Genomic DNA, 26,706 nt, shown 5'->3' on the forward strand with positions numbered 1-26,706 from the left:
ACTTCCCTCCAAGTGTCTGCATGGGCGCAGCCATCTTGGATTCTGTCAGCTGATCATTTCCACCAATCTGTTCTCAGTATTGATAATCTGCATAATTGCCTAGCCAATCCCTTCCTTGCTGCAGGTATAAATACACTGTGCCTGAGCAAGGAAGGCGTCAGTGCTTTGGTTGTCAAACCTAGTTCCTGTTTGTCTCTCTCCTGTGATTGTCTTCCAGGTTCCAGCTCCTGTCTCAAGACTTCCACCATAGAGACCCGCACCAGCATTCCACCTGCGGTGTAGCCTGACTCTCCAATCCATTGTGGATTCATCTGTTTCCAGCTTCAACATTACCTGCTTCCAGCTCAGCTTCCAGCAGAGTACAGCTTCCCTTAAAGGGCCGGTGTCCTTTCTACACTTTACCACTCTCCACCGGTATTATTATTTCTCCGCTCTCAAGTTCTACATTTCAGTTCATATTCCATCGCTCCCAAGTTCATTTATTATTTAACTGGTTCCAGCCAGTATCCACTCCGTGCTAACAACAGTCTGGTTCCAGCCAGTATCCACAGCAGCTGTTTTATCTTCAGCAACCCAGCTTTTCCTGGAACACCAGCTGGCACAATCCTGGGTTATCTCCATTGCTACAGTCGGGCCTGGTAAGGACTTTCCATCTAGAAGATCATAAGAACTATCTCACACTACCAGTGCCCTGTGGCTCCTGCCATCCTGTAGTACCCAGGAACTGTATTTATTCTTTGCTGACTTTTACGTTTTCTTTTACTGCTGCTGTGTTGCGGAGTTGTCATAATAAACATCATTGACTTTTATCCAAGTTGTCGTGGTCACGCCTTCGGGCAGTTATTATTCATGTTACTTACATGTCCAGGGGTCTGATACAACCTCCCAGGTTCCGGTACATCTCAGCCCCTACAACTGAGGCTGCCTCCCGTCAGCTCAGGCCCTCAGTTGTGACAGTAAGCACTGACCTAATGAATCCAGCCGGAGATCAGGATCAAGCGGCCAGGCCGATGCAAGAACTGGCAGCCCGACTAGAACATCAGGAGGCTGCACAGGGCCACATCATCCGCTGTCTCCAGGATCTCTCTACTCGGCTGGATGGGATTCAGACAACTCTCTGTGGATCAGGCGCGTCTGGTGCGTCAACCACAGTGACTCCAGCTATAACCCCACTCACCTTACCCATTTCTGCTCCACGTCTTCATCTTCCAACGCCAGCAAAATTTGACGGATCTCCAAGATTCTGCAGGGGATTTCTCAACCAGTGTGAGATTCAGTTTGAGCTACAACCTGGCAATTTTCCCAGTGACCGTACAAAAATTGCCTACATTATTTCTCTTCTCAGTGGCTCAGCCCTTGATTGGGCATCACCGTTATGGGAGAGGTCCGACACCCTGCTATCTTCCTACACTGCCTTCGTGTCAACATTCAGGCGCATCTTCGACGAGCCAGGCCGGGTAACCTCAGCTTCATCCGAGATTCTCCGTTTACGCCAGGGGTCACGTACTGTAGGACAATATCTGATACAGTTCCAGATCCTGGCATCCGAACTGGCATGGAACGACGAGGCCCTGTATGCTGCATTCTGGCATGGCTTATCTGAGCGTATTAAAGATGAATTAGCTACCAGAGACTTACCTTCTAAGTTAGATGAGCTAATCTCACTCTGCACGAAAGTGGATTTACGTTTCAGAGAGAGAGCAGCTGAGCGTGGAAGATCATCTGCTCCAAAATCTTCTGCTCCTCCTTCTCGTCAACTGTCACCATCTAAAGATGAGCCCATGCAACTTGGCCGTTCCCGTTTAACTCCTGCTGAGCGCCGAAGACGTCTCTCCGAGTTTCTCTGTCTCTATTGTGCAGCTCCGTCTCACACCATTAATGCCTGTCCCAAACGTCCGGGAAACTCCAAATCCTAGCTCGCCAAGGAGAGGACCGGCTAGGAGTAATGATCTCCTCTCCATCTCCTCAAGATTGTAATCTCCCAGTCTCGCTTCAAGTTGCTCAACGTTATCGGAACGTCATTGCCCTCCTTGATTCCGGAGCAGCTGGGAACTTTATTACCGAAGCCTATGTTAAACGGTGGTCCCTACCCACCGAGAGACTTCCTTCGTCCATTTCTTTAACTGCCGTGGATGGCAGCAAAATTTTTGATGCAGTTATTTCTTTAAGGACTCTACCAGTTCGTCTGAGAGTGGGAGTTCTTCATTCCGAACTTATTTCTTTTTTAGTGATTCCAAGAGCCACACATCCTGTGGTCCTGGGCCTTCCATGGCTCCGTCTTCACAATCCTACAATTGATTGGACGACTACGCAAATCCTGGCATGGGGTTCCTCCTGTGCTGAGACATGTTTGTTTAAAGTATTGCCTGTCTGTTCTTCCTCCCCCAGGTCGTCTGATGTTCCACCTCCTCCATATCAAGATTTCACGGATGTGTTCAGTAAAGCTTCTGCTGATATCCTTCCTCCTCATAGAGAATGGGACTGTCCGATTGATCTCGTTCCAGGGAAGGTTCCACCTCGAGGCCGAACTTATCCGTTGTCTCTGCCTGAGACGCATTCTATGGAGGAATATATTAAAGAGAACCTAGCAAAGGGGTTCATTCGACCTTCTTCTTCTCCAGCCGGCGCAGGCTTCTTTTTTGTAAAAAAGAAAGATGGTGGTCTGCGGCCGTGCATCGACTACAGAGGTTTGAACGACATTACCATCGAGAACCGTTATCCTTTACCCCTGATTACTGAGCTCTTTGACAGAGTTAGCGGAGCTACCATCTTTACAAAGCTGGACTTGCGAGGTGCATACAATCTCATCCGGATCCGTGAGGGTGACGAGTGGAAGACCGCCTTTAACACCCGTGACGGACATTATGAGTACCTCGTCATGCCCTTCGGATTGAGCAATGCTCCAGCTGTCTTCCAGCATTTTGTCAATGAGATCTTCAGAGACATTCTATACCGTCATGTCGTGGTCTATCTAGACGATATCCTCATTTTTGCCAACGATTTAGAGGAACATCGTTTTTGGGTTAAAGAGGTTCTGTCCCGTCTCCGTGTCAATCATCTCTATTGCAAATTAGAAAAATGCGTCTTTGAAGTCAAGTCCATTCCGTTTCTAGGGTACATTGTGTCCGGTTCCGGACTAGAGATGGATCCTGAGAAACTACAAGCAATCCAAAATTGGCCGGTACCCTTAACCCTCAAAGGGGTCCAGAGGTTCTTAGGGTTCGCCAACTATTACCGAAAGTTTATACGAGACTTTTCCACCATTGTGGCGCCTATTACTGCTTTCACTAAGAAGAATGCTAACCCGTCCAAGTGGTCTGAAGAAGCCATGCAAGCATTTCATCTTTTAAAACAAAGGTTCATCTCTGCGCCTGTTCTGAAACAGCCTGACATCGACTCTCCTTTCATCTTAGAGGTGGATGCCTCCTCCGTTGGAGTAGGAGCGGTGTTATCTCAGAGGGCTAAAGATGGCCATTTACACCCTTGCAGTTTCTTCTCCCGGAAGTTCTCCCCAGCTGAGCGCAACTATGCCATTGGCGACCAGGAGTTGCTAGCCATCAAGCTCGCTCTAGAAGAGTGGAGGTATCTGTTGGAGGGAGCTTCTCATTCAATCACCATACTTACAGACCACAAGAACCTTTTATACCTGAAGGGCGCACAATGTCTCAACCCTCGTCAGGCCAGATGGGCACTTTTCTTTTCCAGGTTCGACTTTAAACTCCAGTTCTGTCCGGGCTCTCAGAATCGCAAGGCCGATGCCCTTTCCCGCTCATGGGAGCAAGAAAATGAGTCAGAGTCTTCAGACAAGCATTCTATTATAAATCCGTTGGCATTCTCCACGGTAGGGATGGACTCTACGCCCCCATCAGGGAAAAGTTTTGTGAAGCCGATGCTAAGGAAGAAGCTCATGCATTGGGCCCATGCTTCCCGTTTTGCCGGACATACAGGTATCCAAAAAACCCTGGAGTTTATCTCTAGGTCCTATTGGTGGCCAACTCTGAAAAAGGACGTCTTGGAGTTTATTGCATCTTGCCCAAAGTGTGCCCAACATAAAGTATCCCGCCAGTCGCCTGCGGGGCAACTGGTTCCACTATCCGTTCCCCGTCGACCATGGACCCACTTGTCGATGGATTTCATTACAGACTTACCCATGTGCAACAAGTTCAATACCATCTGGGTGGTAGTTGACCGGTTCACCAAGATGGCACACTTCATTCCTCTCACCGGTCTTCCGTCAGCTTCCAAGTTGGCTCAAGTATTCATACAAGAGATCTTCCGACTCCACGGTCTTCCTGAAGAAATTATCTCAGATCGAGGAGTTCAATTCACAGCCAAATTCTGGCGAAGTTTATGTCAAGTCCTCCAAGTCAAGCTAAAGTTTTCCACGGCTTACCATCCTCAGACCAATGGTCAAACCGAGAGGGTGAATCAGGACTTGGAGGCCTTCCTCCGCATCTATGTGTCCTCCTCTCAAGATGACTGGGTTCAATTACTTCCCTGGGCCGAGTTCTGTCATAACAACCAGTATCATTCTTCATCTGCTTCAACACCATTCTTCACTAACTTTGGATTCCACCCTAAAGTCCCTGAGTTCCAACCGCTTCCAGCAACTTCTGTTCCCGCAGTGGATATCACCTTGCATCAGTTTGCCAATATCTGGAAGAGCGTACGATCAGCTCTGCTCAAGGCATCGTTCAGGTACAAGAAGTTTGCGGATAAGAAGCGTCGAGCAGTTCCTGCTCTCAAGGTGGGTGATCGGGTATGGTTATCCACGAAGAATTTGAGGTTAAGAGTTCCCAGTATGAAGTTTGCACCTCGCTATATCGGTCCTTTCAAGATTGAACAAGTCATCAATCCTGTTGCTTACAGACTCCAGTTGCCTCCCTTCTTAAAAATACCCAGGACATTCCATGTTTCCCTGTTGAAACCGCTGATCTTGAATCGGTTTCATTCCTCACTTCCTCCAACTCCGAAAGTCCAAACTCAACGAGGCGTTGAGTATGAAGTGGCCAAGATCCTGGACTCACGTCACCGTTACGGTCAACTACAATATCTTATTGACTGGAAGGGTTATGGTCCTGAGGAACGTTCATGGACCAATGCTTCTGATGTCCATGCTCCTGCCTTGGTCCGGAGATTCCATTCCAAGTTCCCTCAAAAGCCAAAGAAGTGTCCTGGGGCCACTCCTAAAGGGGGGGGTGCTGTCACGATCCGGGTATCTGGACGCCATTTCTTACCCATCAGATGCCTCCTAAGGCTGGCTCAGCGCTCCAGGACCGGATCCCATCTGTTATCCTGATGTGTACATTCCTGTATCCTCTCCTGTCACTCTGGGACGCTGTCACAGTAAACGCCATATTACACCTGGCATGGCGTCTCCCGCGGCCTCCGCCGCCGTCCCTGAACTTCTGCATGCAGAGTGTCTGAGTGGCGATTACGTCAGCCGCGGCCTCCGCTGTGTCCGCGTGGTTGGATGTGCATCTGTCAGCCTGGCGCCTCCTGTCTCCGGTGGCCGGCGCCGCCATTACTGTTTTCATTACCACATGGATTACAAACCAAACTTCCCTCCAAGTGTCTGCATGGGCGCAGCCATCTTGGATTCTGTCAGCTGATCATTTCCACCAATCTGTTCTCAGTATTGATAATCTGCATAATTGCCTAGCCAATCCCTTCCTTGCTGCAGGTATAAATACACTGTGCCTGAGCAAGGAAGGCGTCAGTGCTTTGGTTGTCAAACCTAGTTCCTGTTTGTCTCTCTCCTGTGATTGTCTTCCAGGTTCCAGCTCCTGTCTCAAGACTTCCACCATAGAGACCCGCACCAGCATTCCACCTGCGGTGTAGCCTGACTCTCCAATCCATTGTGGATTCATCTGTTTCCAGCTTCAACATTACCTGCTTCCAGCTCAGCTTCCAGCAGAGTACAGCTTCCCTTAAAGGGCCGGTGTCCTTTCTACACTTTACCACTCTCCACCGGTATTATTATTTCTCCGCTCTCAAGTTCTACATTTCAGTTCATATTCCATCGCTCCCAAGTTCATTTATTATTTAACTGGTTCCAGCCAGTATCCACTCCGTGCTAACAACAGTCTGGTTCCAGCCAGTATCCACAGCAGCTGTTTTATCTTCAGCAACCCAGCTTTTCCTGGAACACCAGCTGGCACAATCCTGGGTTATCTCCATTGCTACAGTCGGGCCTGGTAAGGACTTTCCATCTAGAAGATCATAAGAACTATCTCACACTACCAGTGCCCTGTGGCTCCTGCCATCCTGTAGTACCCAGGAACTGTATTTATTCTTTGCTGACTTTTACGTTTTCTTTTACTGCTGCTGTGTTGCGGAGTTGTCATAATAAACATCATTGACTTTTATCCAAGTTGTCGTGGTCACGCCTTCGGGCAGTTATTATTCATGTTACTTACATGTCCAGGGGTCTGATACAACCTCCCAGGTTCCGGTACATCTCAGCCCCTACAACTGAGGCTGCCTCCCGTCAGCTCAGGCCCTCAGTTGTGACACCCACTACTAATCTAATAACCTCTACCTAATCTAAAAGTAAATTTTACTAAATTAAATTACTCTTATTACTGGCACCCTGCCTAAAATTGATAGCTTTTCTAACATTCAGTCAATTTTCCATAGAGGAAGTAGGGAGACAACTCCCTTCTCTTTTTCCTCCGTAAATTAGATGTGTTACATGACCTCCCGTCGTTGTGCAAAGGTCAAGTGATGCTGTCACATTCAGTCCTATTCTCTGCCTTATGATATAAAGCAGATAACAAATTAGAATAAGCATGGACACAAAGTTGGGGCCCACTGGCAGGTCAGCATCTGTTGTCCATTAGTGCACTAGGCGGTGGACGAAGCTTGATGACACAATTCATATGTCCTCTCCCATATTGTGACAGGTAAGTGCTCTCTGGGAGAATTGCCTGATCTCTTCACAGTCCAGGAGGTCCTTATCTAATTTAGTAGTCTTATGGTCATTCCAGGAGAGTAGGCAACTATCTAACTTCTAATTACATCTCAAAATTCCCTTTGGATTATGAAGGGGTGTATTTATTACAAACCCTCCACAAATAAGATTTTTTTTATCGCTGCTCATCACAGCAATAGAAAATCTTCTTTTCAGGTATTTATCAAGTGGGAACACTGGCCAGCAATAGGAAAAGTAGTCTTACTGCTTGCCAGGATAGTTAGGTGTCAGGAACTTGTGTCCCAATTCAACAAAAATTAAAAATTAAGTTTGAGAGATGTTAAAATAGGTAAAAATAGAAACTTTGTAAAAAAAAAATAGACAAGATAACTCAATGTGAACTTTCACAGCAGATGTTGGAGAAAGATGAAGAGAATTTCTTTGCACGTCTCATGACTATAAATGAACAAATAGTGGAAATACCACTCCCCCCTCCCAAAAAGGCTAAGGTGCAGAAATCTGCAGGGAAGCTCATGCTGTCCATTTTTTGGGACCGTCGTGGCCAAATCCTAACTGATTATCTTCCGAAGGGTAAGACCATCACTAGCATTTATTACTGCATCCTTCGGCAATTATCTTGTGAAAGAAAAATGCAGTGGTATAATCAGCAAAGGCATCCGTCTTCTAGCCGACAATGCGCCCGCACATACCGCCAAAGCATCCGCTGTGCAGGCCGACAGGTGTGGCTGTGAAATCTTTCCCCACCCCCCTATTTGCCTGATCTCGCACCCAGTGACTTCTTCCTCTCGCCTGAGATAAAGAAGCCACTTTGTGGCTTCAATGGCCTTTCATCCATGATGAAAAGACTCGCCATCGGCTTCAGAGAATCGATGGGTGCTAATGCTAACCATTAATGATCGTTGGCCACCCCTATCCTCATTCATTAAATAAGCAGATACCATCCAAGTATACTGAAGGTTGTGTATAAAGTTAAACGGTGTTTCATTTGTTTTTGTTTTTTTTAAAAAGCGTAACTCAAACACTTTTGACATATGTTGGGAGAACATTAAAAAAATATTGTTATATTAAAGTCTATGGAGCCAAAATAATTTCCAAACTAGGTTCCTGTGTGTTCCAGTAGAAGTTAATCCCTGTGTATAGAAATGATGGACTGCAGTGAGAGAGTTCAGTGATTGCGTGATTGTTAGAGCATGTGACCAAGGGGCTAATTCAGACCTGATCGCAGTGCACCGGTGCACGCCAGACAGCCGGCGGCTGTTTTTAACAAGCGATCGCCTCTGCTGATTGACAGGCAGAGGCGGTCGCTGGGCGGGAAGGAGTGGGATGGGGCAAATCACCCCCAAATGACAGCTGATCCTGCTTATGTTACATGAGCAACAGTGTCTAAGGTGATGTCAGCATGGAGCACCACAGCAAAGGGCACCAATGGGCAGAGGTGCATAGTCTGGGACTGCAAGGTTTTTGGATTCATTTGGAGGGCAGAACATGTGCAGCACATGCAGATGAATCTTTAACCTATCGTATAAACAGCCAGTTTTATTTTAGACAAAGGTCTAGATGCTCCATCGCTTGGAGAGTAATAAATCAGCTCCTAACTGCCATGTCACAGGCTGTGTTTAAAAAAAGTGACAGTTAGGTCGGAGCTGAATGGCTGGAACTTGTTCACTCTCCATTTTATCACTTTCCAAGCGATGGTGCATTTAGTCCATGGGTTTGCAACCTGCGGCTCTCTAGCTGTTGTTGAACTACACATCTCAGCGTGCCATGCCACAGTTTTGCTTTTAAGGCATGCTAAAACTGAGGCAGGGCATGCTGGTATGTGTAGTTCCACAGCAGCTGGAGAGCCGCAGGTTACAGACCCATGACTAGCCCATGATAAGATCTCCAAAGAGTCAGCTTGGAGTGTAGAAAACGCTCACTGCACCTCTGCAAGTTCAGCTGTGCAAACAGAACAGGCAATAAACTACAGCATAGTGGAAGGTGATATACAGTATACCTCCCAACTATCCCGATTTCAGCGGGACAGTCCCGCTAATTGGACACTGTCCCGCTGTCACCTCCCGCAGGTCACAGTGTCCGGTGGGCGGGGGGCAGTTGGGAGAGGCAAAGCAGTTGGGAGAGGCTGCTTTGCCTCTCCCAACTGCCCCCCGCCCACCGGACACTGTGACCTGCGGGAGGTGACAGCGGGACAGTGTCCAATTAGCGGGACTGTCCCGCTGAAATCGGGATAGTTGGGAGGTATACTGTATATCACCTTCCACTATGCTGTAGTTTATCGCCCCCAGAATGACGAAAACGGGGGTCACGCCCTCTTACTGCGAGACCCCTCTTCCCGAAGCTCCACCCCATTTCTAGCCACGGACGCGCCTTAGGCGCGGCGTGTCCCGACTCCCAAGGGACAGAAGTTGGGAGGTATGATACAGTAGTCAGGTGACACAGCCATCATCATGTTTTCAACAATCGTACATGTGATACCAATCTAAAGAAACGTATAGTCCGGAGTGCTTGCTTCTAAATGTGAAGAAATCTATCACTCTGTAGGGTAAATTTACTAAGATGGGAGTTCTATTTAAGATGGGATGTTGCCCATAGCAACCAATCAGATTCCAGGTATTATCCTCTAGAAGGTGCTAGATAAATGAGAAGTAGAATCTGATTGGTTGCTATGGGCAACATCCCATCTTAAATAGAACTCCCATCTTAGTAAATTTACCCCTGTGTTGGGTGTTCTTAGTGAGCAGTAGCAAGTGGTAATGTGAAGTAGCAGTAGTGTCGGACTGGGGCATGGAGGGCCCACCGGGGGGATGCAGTTGTAGAGGCCCATGCTTGGGGTGTGGCCAGCTGCCACAGAGTCTTGGCTAACCATGGTATGGGCAACATGATAAATATATATATATATATATATATATATATATAGTAACTTCTGATAGTGCATGCATGATAATGTACCAGATTAATTACTGCAATGCACTGTAGATAATATGTATAATGTTCAATTCAAGTGCACAGTCTGAAACCTGATCCCTAGAGGAGGAGGTGGGCCCCCTGGCAGTGGGGCCTACTGGTGGTTTCCCCTGTACCCCTGTGGGCCAGTCCAACCCTGAGTAGCAGTGAGTAGCAATGAGCAGTAGTGAGCAGTAGAAGCGAGTAGTAATGTGAATTAGCAGTGAGTAGTTGTGAGTAGTAGCAGTGAGTTGTAATGATAAAGTAGCAGTGGGGGTCATTCAAGTGCGATTGTTCTTCCTACTCCTGTTGCAATGATTTGCCATATGTAATTGCGATTATATGCTGATATGGGCAGAGGCTAACCTGTGCAAAAGGACGCCCACTGCAATCGCATCGGTAACATCATCGCACATCTGGTCTGAGTGCCTCTGAAGACGCGCAGTCTAAGCTTCTCCCCTGGGACGCACAGGACTCTCCAGTAGCAAGTGTGATCGCAGCTGCTAATGTACCCACGTCCCAGAAAACAGCGTCCAAACGGCCATGACAGTCCTGTTTTTGCATGACCATTCCCTGTTACCATGCCCAAACACTAACTTCCTGTCACTCACTTTGTGACTAAAATCTTGCTGCACCTACACTTGCGAATCACTCGCTGGGCATGCACACTGCGGCTCATACGCACATGCAGTGCAAAAACATTGATCGATGCAAATACAACCACCGCTTTGCATCCGCACCTGAATGACCCCCTGTGAGTAGTAATGAGTAGTAGTGAGCGGTAGCAATGACTAATAATGAGCAGTAGCGAGTAGTAGGAGCAGTAGCAAGTAGTAATATGAAGAGAACATACGGGAGACAGGCTGACAGCCGCATCCCTTAAGCCAGAATAGCGGTATCGAGTCCCCTCGCAGGGCGCACTGAGCTCACTACGCTTTGGGCCCCGGTGGCAAGCTTTGCTCACCACAGGTTATGTTCCCACTCGGGTGGTGGCGTGGGCCCACAACTCGAGTGGGAATACTGGGCTGCGGTCGGGATTCCAACCACTGGCATTTCCCCACCTGTCGGGATTTCAGCGTTGGTATCTTGAACGCAGGGATCCCAACAGGCGGTATGTTAATCGCATCCCATATGAAGTAGCAGTGAGCAGTAAAGAGTAGTGAGTAGTAGCAGTGAGTAGTAATGAGCAGTAGTGAGTAGTAATATGAAGTTGCAGTGAGTAGTACTGAGCAGTAGTGAGTAGTAATATGAAGTTGCAGTGAGTAGTACTGAGCAGTAGTGAGTAGTAATATGAAGTTGCAGTGAGTAGTACTGAGCAGTAGCAGTGAGCAGTCATGAGCCATAGGCAAACGCGGGGTTGTGGGGGGGGGGGGGGGGGGGGGGTTCTGGTTGCCCAGAAACTCCCCTCCTCTTGGCAAGTGGCACAAATTATGACAACAAAAGCAATGGTATATAATACAATTACTAGAGCTGCCGCCACATCATGCAGTTTAAGGGACAGAGCTGGGCTGCTGCACATGCCCAGTGGTAGCAGCTTCTTATACCAAGTTTGCTGTGTGTGTTTCTGAGTCCTTAAACAGTGCACTGGACCAGAGAGTATCTACCAGGAAGAAGAGACAGGAGCCTTACCATGAGTAATTAATTCACCTGTGCACCTGCTGGGTTACCTGCAAAACATGCACTGTGTGGGGTCCTGAGGACCGAGTTTGAGAACCTGTGCTATAGACCATATATTGTGTTAAATAGTAATACTGTATTCCATGTTCCGCTAAGTGGGAGATTGTGGATTGCATTTGGAAACCCCCCTCTAGAAATCCTACGTTTGCCACTGTAAGCAGTAGCGAATTGTAGTGAGTAGTAGAAGTGAGCAGTTGCAATATTTTTATTTTTTCTATCCCTTTGGATAACAAAGGCAGAAGAGTTTCACAAAAACTAAGATGAGAAATGTGTTTTTTTTGTGTTTTTTATTGTACTGTTGAGGAACTACATGTTCCAGCATGCACAGGCAGCCCTCAACTGAAAGGACATGTCTATACTTGTGGTTCAACAAGCACCAGCATGACCAGCAGTAAATCCTGCTCTTTCTACTCGAAGTCCAGTAACCAGACACTTCCCATGAGATGGGCGTTAAGTGGAACTGTGAGAGCGAAAAGGGGCACTATTGTTTGTGAGAGCGGAAAATCAACTTATAAAACGCAGAGGTCCTCTCCACGAAGGGAACTAGATGCTTAGCGTCTAGTTTTCCTTTGTGGAGAGGACCTTTGCCGTGCGGTGCGCGATGATGTCATCGCGCACCGCACATCCTACTACAGTACAGGGGGCGCAACTGAACACGCCCCCTGTATGAATCCACGCCCCCTAATGCCGCCCGGGGCGCAAGAAGCCCCGGAACCGGCCCTGCAAGCACACATATTAAATACAGTTGTGAAGCAAGAAACTTTCATAGTTATTAATTTTCTTACCACTGATCATTGGGCCTAATTCAGACCTGATCGCAGATGTGCTAAATTTAGCACATCTACGATCAGCTTCCCTGACATGCGGGGGGACGCCCAGCATAGGGCTAGTCCACCTCGCATGTCAGGCCCGAACCCTTCCCCCCCTGCACAAGTACAAAAGCATCGCACAGCAGCGATGCTTTTGCACTTTAGGAGTAGCTCCCAGCCAGCGCAGCTCCTGTGAGGGTCACAAGGGCTGTGTGTGACGTCACGCAGCCGCGGCGGCCCACCTCCCGCATGGTCCGGGCATGCCTGCGTTGCCCAGACTGCGCCCCCTAAACAGCGGCCAAACGCCACCGGCCCGCCCCCTCCCGCCCAGTGACTGCCTCTGCCTGTCAATCAGGCAGAAGCAATCGCAGGGCTGAGACGGCCGTCGGCTGTCTGGCATGCGCCGACGCACTGCGGCGCATGCGCAGTTCAGACCTGAAAAACGCACAGCACCGATCAGATCTGCAATTAGGCCCAATATTCAGCAGAGGCAGACTGTAACAATACTCACTTACTTTGCACGACTTATACAATCCTGCCATCTGCTGGCGATTTATGATACCTGCTTATAAAACATATAACAAGGTAAATGGGCGCCAGTAGCCTTCAACCCTATGGGAACTTCCTAATGCTGCACAATTTGGCAAAAAGGGGAAAGTTGCTGACCCCCTGGTTCTGCAATGTTTTGAACTGGTAGTCTCTTGTTTCCTGTTCTGTTCATACTGTTTCTGTACTTTATACGGCACTGTGGGCCCCTTGTGGTGCCGTATAAATAAAGGCTAAGAGTAATAATAATAATAATAATAATAATAATAATAATTAATAATTATTAATAATAATAATCTAAAAGAGCATTAACAGACTGCAGAAAACAGAAATAATTATTTGGGCTTTTTGTTTTGGGGAATAAAGGGGCAATAATGAAATGTGTGCTTAAACAGGTAAGTCTTGAAGGACTCGTTAGTGGATTCTTGATCTGTATGAGGCAGCGATTTCGGGGTAGTAGGAGCTGTATAGCTAAAAGCCGGAGGCCCAAATGAAGTAAGGGAGATTCTAGGTACTGGAGACCCAGCTATAGGGCTTTGCAGTAACCAAGCGTAATGATAAAATGCATATATGAGTATGGGAAAATGCGATCATGGCTGACAGGGCCATAATTAGGGGAGTGCCAGCGGTGCCACAGCACAGAGTGCAGGGCTCTGTGGGCTTCACCGTCCCTGCCCAATAATGCCTGCACTTGGCTAGCAGGGTGCCTAGAGCAGCTCCTGCAGCCAGGATCCCTGCTACACCACTAGCTGTAGCGTCTTTTAGGCAGGGATATTGCAGGCGTAGCGGAGTGTCACAGGGGTAGGGGGTTAGTTGGCGGCGCATGAGCGGTAACACTCTCTGAGTATTTTTCACAAACACTACCCGAAGAACTGCGAAGAGAAGCTCTGTCCCTGTATGTAATATTTGATATATGTCTTCTAAAACCTGACTGGAATAGATCATACATATCATGGATTCATAGATGGGTTTCTGAACTGCTTTCTCAGTAATACCCCTTTCACACCGCCAATGCCGGATCCCACCCGGGAATTGGAAACGGGTCCTTCCCGAGTGGGATCCGGCATTGGCAGCTGCTACAGGCTTCCCCGATCCGGCAATATGCCGGGTATGTTGCCATATCAGCGGGGGGTGGAGCCGGCGGCAGGGGCGGAGGTGGAGGAGGTGCTGGGAGATGACATCATCTCCGCACCGCCTCTCCCTGCTGTAGTAAATGGGTCCCGGGATGCATCGACCTGGGAGCCCGTTTACGCAGCCACTGACCCGGTATTCAGCCCTGGAATAACACTGCTTTATTCCCGGGTTGAATTGCCGGGTCAGGCGACCCGCGATTTCGTCTATGCCTCTTTCACACACAGCACGCGGACCAGTGTCGACTCAGCAATATGCCGGGTCGATACTGGGTTATTTGTGCGGTGTGGAAGGGGTATAACTTTTCCTAGAAAAGGAAGGTCTGACTCTAGTATCTAGTTATTCCTGCATTTGGGATATAAATATGTGATCTGACAACTGGCTCCTTTAGTGATGCAGAAAAAAAATGTCTGTCTGCAAAGAGCATTGTACTATTGTGGCAAAGTCCAAGTGAATTACAGCAACAGAGCCTACTGCCTTATACCTCAAGTTTGCTACTATTTATCAGTCACCATTTCTACAGTACACACTTAGGGGTTGATGGAAAAAAAGTGGATAAATATTCTATAGCAGCCAATCAGCTTGTACCTATCATTTTACAGTATGTTATTGATAAATGCTACCCCGTAGTTGATTGGTTGCCGTGGGCATCATCTCCACTGGACCACTTCTTCATTTTTTCACTGCTTCATACATCAACCCCATAAAGACAAATGTAGCTGTTACAGTTAGGAACAAAAGGGAAAAGTGCCTTGGGACAGTACTCTCCATGTCACTACAGTCCGGCTGATTTCCCAGATACCTCAATCTGAAAATCACCACCAGTGACTTATGGTTACTTCATCACGTGTGGTTAATGAAAACCCAGTTACTGCCACCAGCAGAGGAACCCCAAAATATCAATGTATGGACACCAGACAGTCCTCTGCAGCTATCTGCATCCAGAATTATTAATTGCACACTCACACTTAGTTAGTAGGTTTGGAAGCAAAGGCTCGTAAATTCATCAAGAGGCACGGAGAATACACTAAAATTAATTATCTTTTAATTCGAACAAAATCATCCAATGTATGGTTATAAAAATTACAAATACGGACAGAAATAAAGTACATCAATCTCAGAAAAATAATAGGAGATAATAATTCAGAAGCCTAATGGGCCCTACACATATAAAGATCTGCCGCCGAGCTGCCCGACGGCGGATACGGCCGACGGGCAACCCGGCGGCGGGGGGGGGGGGGGGCAGTGACGGGTGGAGTGAAGTTTCTTCACTCCCCCCGTCACCCGGCTCCATTGAAGTGCAGGCAAATATGGACGAGATTGTCCATATTGGCCTGCATGCACAGCCGACAGGGAACCAGCGATGAACGAGCGCGGGGCCGCGCATCGTTCATCGCTGGTGACTCCACACTGAAAGATATGAACGTTATCGCGTTCAATAATGAACGAGATCGTTCATATCTTTGAGGAATATCGGCCAGTGTGTAGGGCCTATAACACTTACACACGAATTTAGGATCCTGCTGTGGGAGATTGCACAGTTCATCAATTCGCCTCCAGCTGCAGCTGAACCCCATGAGAATTAACACCCAGCCTTTAGGGGGAGGGAGAATTATACCTCCAGCTCTACTCCTCCCTCCCACTTTTGAGTATTTTAACCAGCTCACTGCTGGACACTGGACATGTCAGGTATTATGTGCTTTCTACACATGCTGGCTTGCAATATGTTTGGGGGGGGTGACATTCGATTCTCTTTAAGAGTTGAAATTCTACTTTCACTTTATGGCCTAGCTTGACTAGCTAGGTCTGACTTGTTTAAGGATGAAGGATGCAATTTCCTACCCCTAAACATTTATGGCTGGTACAAGATAAGAGATCCTTATCTACCATCCTGGCTCCAAGAGCCATCAATTCACCCGAGTTTGTGCATACATAAGGTCATATATAGGACACATGCTATTGATCCATCTAGGACTAGGTGAAATAAAACCATTTCTTTACATCCTGATACAAGAAACAAGTATGATATTGCTGTTATGCGTGAAAATATAACATCTCAGTCACACTCCACCAGTGTATAAGGCAATATCTAGTCACTATACCTTTTTACGTAGCAACCTACATTACAGCACACTCCAGATTGGCTTGCCTCAGTGGATGCACCACTTTCCTGATCTCACTATTTGACTCTTGACTGTTTGACGCTTGTTGCATTATTCCTGCTAGTTCTTACAGAGAGCTGTTCATGAATGTGTATCACAGAACGTATATTAGTCCACACTGTGGTTTTTTTAATAGGTTCCTTCACCTCGCATATATGTCCTCGATGTCAGGAGAACAATGCTGACCTCTATCATTGTTTCTGGTCTTGTCCTCTGGTCAGATTCTTCTGGCTCTAGGTTCGTAGATATGCCCTGGACCATCTGATTTTCTGCCCTTTGACCCTGCGTTGGCCATACTGGAAATTTTGCCACATTGTCAACAGGTGTCAAGTGGATGTCATTAACTTTTACTGGTGCTGAGTTTAGCTGCTAACATTTTTTTTTGACAGGTTTGGATCCGGACTGGAGTGCCCCCTTTTTCTCTATTTCAGGAAAAATTATTTGACCTATTCCGGTTGGACTGGTTGGAGGCTTCCTTGACTAAGGAATCCAGAGTAGCTAGATTTTTACACAGCACAACAACTGCTCACTCAGTGTTTCTCATCTACCCTTTGGTACCTAACGAGGCTTGTAGATAATGATCCCCCTATTTCTTATTGAAATATCGTCTTGTTTCGCACAGCACATCTTTAATTTATTGTTATTGTGTCTTATATTCATGAGTTACATTCAATTTGTTTTTGTGACTCATTGCTATGTCCAATTGATACCATATTGTTTGATGCACTTTTTGGATATGCCTCAGAATAAAAAAAAGTAAAAGTAAAGTGCCAAATAATCATTCCACAACTAATGCTCTCAATACCTATAAAGCTTGAGGCACAGGATAGACCAGTGTTCTCCAACCTTAATTGGGGTGTGAGCTACTTTCGGAAAATAAAACCTCTAAAGGAGCTACTCCCTCCCCCCAATGTGCGTGTGTTCTTGTGAAAGTGGGTGTGGCCTCACAAAAGTGGGTGTGGCCTCACAACTACACGTAATGCCCCCCGCGTAGTGCCAGATACACAAATAATACCCCTCAGCAGTGCCAGATACACAAATAATGCCCCCCAGCAGTGCCAGATACACAAATAATGCCCCTCAGCAGTGCCAGACAGACAAATAATGCCCATCAGCAGTGCCAGATATACAAATAATGCCCCCCAGCAGTGCCAGACACACAAATAATGCCCCCAGCAGTGCCATATACACAAATAATGCCCCCCAGCAGTGCCAGATACAATGCCCCCACCAGTGCCAGATACAATTCCCCCTGCAGTGCCATTTAAAATGCCCCCCACAGCGACAGATAAAATGCCCCCCCCACAGTGTCTGATACAGTGCCCCACACAGTGCTAACCCTTGCTGGCTTCTTCTACTGCCACTGGTGCTCCTCCTCCTGTATGAGGGATGGAAGGGGAGGAGAGTGCAGCACGCGCCTCTCCTGTGAAGTCCGGAGAGCTGTTGCGGTGAGGGTGACAGAGTCTCCGGCGGCGGGTATTTAAAATATGGTGCCGGTAAGTAAGCCAATCAAAACTCGCGGTCCAGCAGCAAATCAGGTGCCGCTACTGCCGGTCCACGAGCTCTGATTGAGTGACGGCCGGCACCATATTAAAAATGAAGGGAGGAGGAGTGCCAGTGACTGCCCAAGCCCGTGCGCTCTATAAGCTACCGAAAATACTACGGCGAGCTACCGGTAGCTCGCGAGCTACAGGTTGGAGATCACTGGGATAGACGCATTGATGGGCTTAGTTTTAGGAGAGAGGACCATTGCATGAAGCTTTCAGCAATTGTTACAAAAAAACTAATGTTTATTCAACATTAGGTCAGATCTTGAGTTTACAAAGTCAGCTCCCATAGACCATTGGTAGCCAACCCTAGTCCTCGAAAGATACCAACAGTTCACGTTTTCCAGCTCACCTAGCAGGTGCACAGGTGCAGTCATTACTCACTGACACATTTTAAAAGATCCACAGATGTAGCTAATTACTTAACTTGTGATTCTGTGAGGAGACCTGGAAAACGTTCACTGTAGGAACCTCTCGAGTACCAGGGTTGGCTACCCCTGCCATAGACCATATTTGCCTACTCTTCCGGAACTCCAGGGAGACTCACAAGGTCTGGAGAAACCCATGGACTCCAAGAAGATTAGGTCACCATCTCACATTCCGTCCACTTCCAATGGGTGGTATGGAAGGAACACTATCTTGGCCTTGCTGCCTTATGCCATGAGGTGTAGGACCTCATGATGAACATGCCCGTCGCTCACAGTGATTAGCTGCATCTCATTGTCAGATAAGAAGTGGAAGACTTCTAAGTTGGCAATTATGCCATATATCACTGGTTCTCAAACTGTGTGCCTTGGCACCCTGTGGTGCCTTGGGGTATTTGCAGGGGTGCCCTGAGTTTGTGGTCCAGGACCAATTCAAATTATTTACAGTCAATGTAATAGACAAAACAAGTGCTTGTAACTTCCAGTCATAACATATGTGGACAAACAGAAGTGAATCCTGCCTTACCATATAACTGAACCTAAGGATGACATATAAACACAATTTACGTAATTTAATACTTTTCTGTAAATATTAGAGTAAGAAAATTTGGCCTAGGGGCGCCGTGGAAAAATTCTGATACTCTAGGGTGCCATGACTCAAAACAGTTTGAGAACCACTGCCATATAGGGTTTTTCTATAGCTGATAGTACACGTAGAGTAGTTTATTATAAATGACAACCAATGTACCTCAAGTAATATTCTTGCCTCAAGGCGTTTTTTTTCTTGCATAGTGCTACACATCTGGGCTTTCAGATCAATGCTTCCCCCCCACTGCTGGTGCAATGAGGTACGATACGCCATGACCAAGAGCAGTTCCTAACCTGAGCTAAGGTCAATGTTCTCAATCAGGTAGGTATTACCCCAAAACATTATCATTGTGAGTAGAGAAGCAAAAACCATAATTGATTAACAAGATCATAAGTGTACACTTCAAGTTTCCCAAATGCAACTGGATGCAGAGCCCTCTCCCCTCATGTGCTTTCCCCTCTCTTAGACTATTTTCTACTCCATACTCCCTACGACGGCACCTAATTCTCAGTTTCTACCACCCTGATGCTCATTTCAGTGTCCTGTCCCCTGATCCAGCAATGTTTATATACCATGTACTTGTCCTACATTATCCTGTACTGTAAGTCGCTGTTTTGTTGTTTGCTCATTTGTGTATGTACTTTGTAAGGCACTACAGAACCCTTGTGGCACCATATATATATATAAAGGATAATAATAATAATAATAATAATAATAATAATAATGAGCTTCTGGAGTACTGGAACAATGAATGTCCAACAGAGAAATTACCCAAAACTGGAAATGTTTCTGGCCAACAGGGGCTTCATTACATCTGGAAGAGACCAACATTGCAATCCAGTAAAGTACAAACCGATATCAAAGTCCAAGCATGTCTCCTAATCCTTTGCTGCATCACTATTGAGGGAACGATGAATTCTGCTCTGTACCAGTAGATACTACAGAACATATTTTTTTCTGCCAGCTGAAGCTACAGCCTAGATAGGTCAGGCAGCAAGATAATGATCTGTAACACACGCAACATTTGAATTCTTGAACAACAAGGAATTTACAGTGTAGAATGACCTAGTCAAAGTCTGACCTAAACCTCATTGAGATGTTCTGGCAGCACCTTCAAAGAGGAAGAGTGGCCAAATTGCTTCCACAGCATTGCAAGAGACAGATCAGCAACTGCGAGGAACATCTGGCTGAAGTTATTAAATCCACGGGGGGGGGGGGGGGGGTTTACCTTTTTCACTCAGGCCATTGGCTGTTGCATAGCTTACTATAGGTCCTAATTCAGAGATTTATGCAGCCGTTTCTGAGTGGGGAAGGGGCGGCTACAGCCAGCATTGCAGAAAACTGGGGCGCATCAGTCACATTTTTTGGGCATGCTGAAGTTAGTGGCTGCATCTATCTCTGATTAGGCCCACGGTACACAGGGACTGTAGCTACTGAGTCCGTCTCTGTTCAGGCCCATAGTCAATTAAGTAAGCATTACCATTGTATGTCATGTATTCAATTAGGGCCCATGCAAGGTTACAAGCCAGTTTAGCAGAAGGATCTTGCACTATAAGGTTGGGGGATGATATGGGTCAGGTAAGGCTGACATCTCTCGATAAATGACTGACCTGCCCACTATAAACTAAAACCAACCACAGTGCACATTTTGTACATAGGGCCTAATTCCAGGTTGATTGCAAAACAACATTTTCCTCTAATGGGTAAAACCATGCGTACTGCAGGTGGGGCAGATATAACATGTGCAGAGAAAGTTAGATTTGGGTGGGTTGTGTTCAAACTGAAATCTAAATTGCAGTGTAAAAATAAAGCAGCCAGTATTTACCCTGCACAGAAACAATATAGGCCACCCAAATCTAACTCTCTCTACATGTTACATCTGCCCCACCTGCAATGCACATGGTTTTGCCCATTAGAGGAAAATGTTGTTTTGCAATCAACCTTGAATTAGGCCCATAGTATACAGACCAATACGCTTTGTGGGTACTATAAATATAATTTCTAGAGATGTGCAGGTTCGGATTTACTCGGTTCTTAACACCAAAATTATCGCGAGTTCGGATTTATCCGGATTTTTCTTATTGGCTATCCAAAACACGTGACATCTGAAAGCTAATAAAATGCCGTTTTGAGATCCGGGTAAATCCGAACCCCACGCATCTCTAATAATAACTTACATCACTTTCATAGTCAGCACCGAACAGTAGATAGGCCCCAACTATGTTACCCTGCACTTGTGTTGATGGAAAATAGACACTTACGTGAGTGGCTGCCAGCTCAGTGACGTGCTATTCTTAGCTGGGTAGCTGAGTATCTGGTCATCTCTGGATTTCAGGCCAGTGTGGGTGGCCACAGCCCTGGGTGCGGGCTTCTTCGTGATTGTAGTTGCTGTTAGGGTGGTGGATGGGGATAAACTGAGATGCAGTGGAGACATCGTAACGAAGGTGAGATCTCTGGCACCGGCCTTCACAGATGGGGACTCAACCGTGTTTATAGCAGATGGAGTGGTAGAACTAGGGACTCTCTCCGGGGGTATGGAGCGTGCAATAAATGATGAACTTCGTCTCTCACAGTAAGACCCATGGAAACCGATCTTGCACACACACTTCTGTGGTGTCCTGCACACACCCCTGTTTTTACATCTTGGGTTACATACAGCTGCGAAAAAAAAGGAACATGGAGTTATTATATAAGGGCTTATACAGTAAATATCACACTTTGTGCACAGGCACATACAGTTATCCTCACCTCTTGTGCATGCTCCAGTTTTAGGTGCAGTGCTCCATCCCGGACAGCACTTGTCTCCGCAGCGGTTGGGTCTAAAAAAAAGTCAGAAATATTAGCATTGCATGAAAATTCACATAACCTAAACTGAAACAACCCACATAATAGAATTTCTTTTCTTTGCCCTTTTTTTGTTGTTGTTTTAAGTGTCAATAGATTAAGGCACTATAAAAACTGGTGTGCAGTGCAGTGGTGTAGGCTGCAACTGATGGGCCTACCTCCCAACTGTATCAGGCTTTACAAGTCACATGGGAATGCTTGTCTGAAAGGGGACGTGGTCTGATTGGAAATATTATCGCGCCGCTGTACAAAGGACATATAATAGAACAGTACAGAGAGACATTACAGTAAATAAATAACAAAGATCGAGTACAGATAACAAAAAGCACCACAATTCTCAGTAAACAATACAGCTTAGATGTAAGTAGTGAGGGCGTAATTAGCATACTACTGGGGGCTGGTGGACATAGATAGAGATGAGCAGGGGTTAAAGTGAGCCGGAACGGGGCGGAACTGCGTTCCGTCAGTTCCACTTGGAGACGGAACACAGTTCCGCCTCCTCTGGCTCACCTAACCCGATGTGTGCCAGGCGCCCGCTGAGATTGTGTTACCAGCGGGCGCCCGGCACTCGCTCCACAGCGGCAGCCAGAGGCAGGAGCTCAGTACTGAGCTCTGGCTTCCGGCGCTGTCATTGTGCGCTATGGGAGAGACGTCATGACTGCTGTGGTCGGACACGGGAGCAGGGCTTGGTGAGTATTGTGATCTTTGTTTTTTTTCCTTTGTGTAGTGGCGCATCTACTGGGGGGGGGGACGGGGACATTACTACTGGGGAGCATCTACTGGGAGCAAACTACTGTGGGGAATGACTACTGAGGGGCATCTACTGGGGGCAAACTACTGGGGGCATTACTACTGAGGGGCATCTACTGGGGGCAAACTACTGGGGGGCATTACTACTGGGGGCATCTACTGGGGACATCTACTGGGGCAAACTAGTGGGGGACATTCCTACTGCAGGGCATTTACTGGGGGCAAACTACTGGGGGACATTCCTACTGGGGGGCATTATTACTGGGGGCAAACTACTGAGGACAAGCAAGAAGGGGGCAAACTACAAGGTGGCAAACTACAAGGGGGCTACTATTTGGGGCAAACTACAGGAGGGCATTACTACTGGGGGCGTAACTACAGGGGCATTACTACTTGGGGGCATTACTACTGGGGGACATTACTAGTGGGGGGCTAAACTACCGGGGGCATAACTACAGGGGCTAAACTACTGGGGGCATTACTACTTGGCATTACTACTTGGAGGCATTACTACTGGGGGCATTACTACTGGGGGCTAAACTACAAGGGGGCATAACTACAGGGGCTAAACTACTGGGGGGGGGCAAATTACAGGGGGCATTACTACTGGGAGCATTACTACTGGTGGCTAAACTACAAGGGGCAAACTATGGGGGGCATTACCACTGGAAGGCTTAATACATGGGGCAAACTACATGAGGGCTAAACTACTGGGGGCATTCCCACTGGGAGGCTAAACTAAAGGGGGGGGGGGTAAACTACTGGGGTCATAACTGCAGGGGCATTACCACTGGGGGCATAACTACTGGGGCTAAACTACAGGGGGCTAAATGACTGGGGGCATTACTACAGGCAACATTACTACTGGGGCCATACTACACAGGGGCATTACCATTAAGGGCATTACTACTGGGGGCACTACTAATGAGGGCATTGTAAAGGGGGCACTACATAAGGGGCATCACTCCTGGGGACATAAGGGTTACTACTATTGTGGGCATTGCATAAGGGGCACCACTACTATGGGCTCTATATAAGGGGCACTACCACTGTGGGCACTACCAGTACAGTGGACATTGCATAAGCAGCACTACTACTGTGGGCATTGTATAAGGGGTGCTACTGCTGATGGCATTATGTGTATTATGGGGTGCTACTACTGTGGGCATTATTACTATTGTGTGACTACACCCCTTTCTTTTTGAGACCATGCCCCTTTTTTACAGTGCGCGCAATGCCTTTATTACATGGGCGCCGTGGGGAAGGGGGGTGAGTTCCACCACCTCTCTAGGACCACTTTAAGCACTGGAGATGAGCCTTTACCAGCAGGAGAAAAAGCAGGTAAAGATGGTCGCTGAGTAGGAGAGAGCTGTGAGTGAAATGTGTCGAGAAGAGGGCTTTGACAACAAGAGGAAAGAGGGTCCAGCTCTGAAGAGCTAACAATCTAGTGGGAAGGGGCGACAGACAGATGACATGAGGTGCAAGCGAGCGGGAGGTAACCTGATGGCAGGATGTAAGCAAAGCATAGGTGGTTAAGGCATGAGGCAGGGGTTTGCAGGAGCAGCCTCAGGACTAGGTTACGCAGCAGAAGGGTACGCTTTGATAAATATGTGCGTTTTCAGTGCCAGTTTGAAGCTTTGCAAGGTCCGGGAGAGTCTAATGGAGCGAGGGAGCGCATTCCACTGAAGGGGTGCAGCACGGGCAAAATCTTGAACTCGAGCATGGGAAGCAGTGACCAGGGTAGAAGAGAGGCGACAGACATTTGCCAACCATAGAGGGCGGGAAGAAATATGAAGGGAGAGGAGGTTGGAGATGTAGAGATGCAGTGGAAATAGAGATGGCCTTGTATGTGAGGGTGAGGAGTTTGAAGAGGATTCTGTAGGGGAATGGGAGCCAGTGCAGATTTTGTCGAAGGGGAGTGGCAGAGGTAGAGCGGCGGAAGAGGAAGAAAAGCCTAGCTGCAGAGTTGAGGACAGATTGGAGGGGAGCAAGATGAAATAATGTGGCATCAAAAGCAGACTGTATAGTGGTTTGGTATAAAAGGGGACACAGACTCATTTGTATCAATACGTAGGGTGTAATGCTCCTCCACAACTGTATAGTACTTTGTACCCACCTTCAGCAGCAGGTATACATATAATGAAGAGATTGTTAAGAAGGGGATTTACAAAGTTGCTTTAAATAATTTGTTTACAAGCGTTCCATATAAAAGAAATAAATCCAGTATTTGGGGTTTGAGGGTCCTACAGACGTATTATCATACACTGTGGCATCTGTTTCACCAAACAGCCCCGCTCAGTAAGGGTCATTCAGGTGCGGTCGGAGTTGCTATCACTGTGCTTCCTTGGAATTCTATTAGATGCAGACGCCTCCTGCTGCACTAGTGATCCAAATTGCATCCTAGGACTCAGCATCCTATGCCGCACATGCGCAAAGTACCGAAAATCTGTATTTTGCACCGATGGTCTCGGTATGAAGAACCCCAGTGTGCCAGGTCTCGGGAATGTGCAATTTATTCACACAAGTAAAACAAATGGAAGCAACAAAACTCCTCTGCTACACTGCACTGATCAATTTGATGTGCAACAATTTATCACGCCAAGTTCCGTTGTGCTTCACTCAGTTGTGTTTCGCTGCTTCTGTCATGTGAATAAGACACAAAATTCAAATAAAAAGGTGGAACGCTGCACCTCTCTGAGCGGCTCAGTCGCTCCAGGAGTCTCACGCTGTATGGCAGATTGAGGCTAATTGTACGAGGAGGACACATCTGTATTTATGAAAGAGCACATTTTAGCCCGGATAATTATAATTTATGGGGAGCAGTTGGGAGCCTCCTGTCACTCGCTGCCCTGCTCAGCAGAGCAGCGGTGAATAGATGCTGTGCGCATGTGCACAGCGTCTACTCACTGGAGACAGAGTGACTGGGTGCATGCCAGCAGCTCACAGAGCGCTGGGCATGATCCCTCTCAGTGATGGACAAGGGAGGCGTGGCTTACGATCGTGGCATCCCAGAGAAGCCATGCCCCCTTTTTTAAGTCACGCCTCTTTTTTCAGGAGCACGCACGGCTTCCCCGCGCAGGAGTCCATCTTCTTTATAGGGCAAAGTTGGGAGGTATGCAGATGGTTATACATTATCAACTGTATGCCCAATATTTTTTTCTTTCTGTCATTTTTCAGGGCTGCTGCTGCTGTACAGGACTGCTAGCCTGTCAGCCAACAGTCCTGCACAGTCTCTGGCTCTTACACTGTGTGTGTAAGAGCCGGGTATGGGATGTCCCGCCTCTTTCGGAGACTGAGCTGTCATTCAAAGCTCAGCCCCACCCCCGGCTCTCACACAGAAGCAGACGCTCATGAGGGTAATTCAGAGTTGATCATATAGGTGCTAAATTTAGCACATCTACGATCATTTACTCTGATATGTGGGGGGACGCCCAGCACACAGCTAGTTCGCCTCACATGTCAGGCCCTACCCCTCACACAGGTACAAAAGCATTGCACGGCGGCGATGCTTTTGTACCTCACGAGTAGCTCCCTGCCAGCGCAGCTCCTGCGCTCTGGCAGGGAGCTATTCGCCGCGTCCCAGGTCACAGCGGCTGCGTATAACGTCACCGCGTCCCGCCCCCCCAATGGTCTGGACACGCCTCTGTTGTCCGGACCGCACCCCTCCAATGGCGTTTTAACGCCGTTAGCACGCCCCCTCCTGCCCCGCTTCTGCCTGTCAATCAGGCAGAGGCGACCGCAGCTGCAGAGGCGACCGCAGCTGCAGAGGCGGCCGCTGCGTGTGCGCACTCCACACAGTAATTGAAACTGCGATCGGTGACGCTGCAGCGATCCAGTCTGAATTGCTCCCCATGTGCATAAACACTGATGTTAAAACCATCAATGGATATGCATAGAATAGTTAATAGTTTGTGCCACTATCGCAATCAATGGTAACCATCCCTAATCAGACTTAGTTTACTCTCCTGCACTTGTAGCTAGCCCTAGTGGACCTGATACAAATCAACCTAAGTGACTTGACAGCAGCGACGGACTGGGGCCTCGATTCGGCCCTGGCATCTTCGTCACGGGGAGGGGGGGGGGGGGGGGGGGGGGCGCCGCACGACGTATGGGGGTGTGCCGCGAGTCATGGGGGCATGGACTCGCAGCACGCCCTGTTACCATGGCAACGGTTGCTGGGGGGACAGGGCGGGGCGCGCCGCAGGTCCGGGGCGTGGACTCGCGGCGTGCCCCCATTTCCATGGAGACCATGGAACCAGAGAGCCGGAGGCTGCGCTGCGTGCGGCCTTCCCGGCTCTCTGAGTGACCAATTCGGCCAACCTGCCCATCGCCCCTTCTGGCATGTGCCA

General features: G+C 47.7%; 1 protein-coding gene across 3 annotated transcripts in view; it reads right to left on the bottom strand.

The window, feature by feature from the left end:
• LTBP4 (latent transforming growth factor beta binding protein 4) overlaps window positions 1-26,706 on the bottom strand; it is a 411,741-nt gene that overhangs the window by 292,545 nt on the left and 92,490 nt on the right. For all 3 annotated transcript variants that reach the window (XM_063937673.1, XM_063937672.1, XM_063937671.1), the window contains exons 2-3: window positions 21,512-21,582; window positions 21,025-21,421 (exon numbers count right to left, since the gene is read on the bottom strand). In XM_063937673.1, coding sequence (XP_063793743.1) covers window positions 21,025-21,421; window positions 21,512-21,582 — 468 coding nt within the window. The remainder of the gene's footprint in view (window positions 1-21,024; window positions 21,422-21,511; window positions 21,583-26,706) is intronic.

Source organism: Pseudophryne corroboree, chromosome 8 (assembly GCF_028390025.1).
Source record: "Pseudophryne corroboree isolate aPseCor3 chromosome 8, aPseCor3.hap2, whole genome shotgun sequence".
NCBI lineage: Eukaryota > Metazoa > Chordata > Amphibia > Anura > Myobatrachidae > Pseudophryne > Pseudophryne corroboree.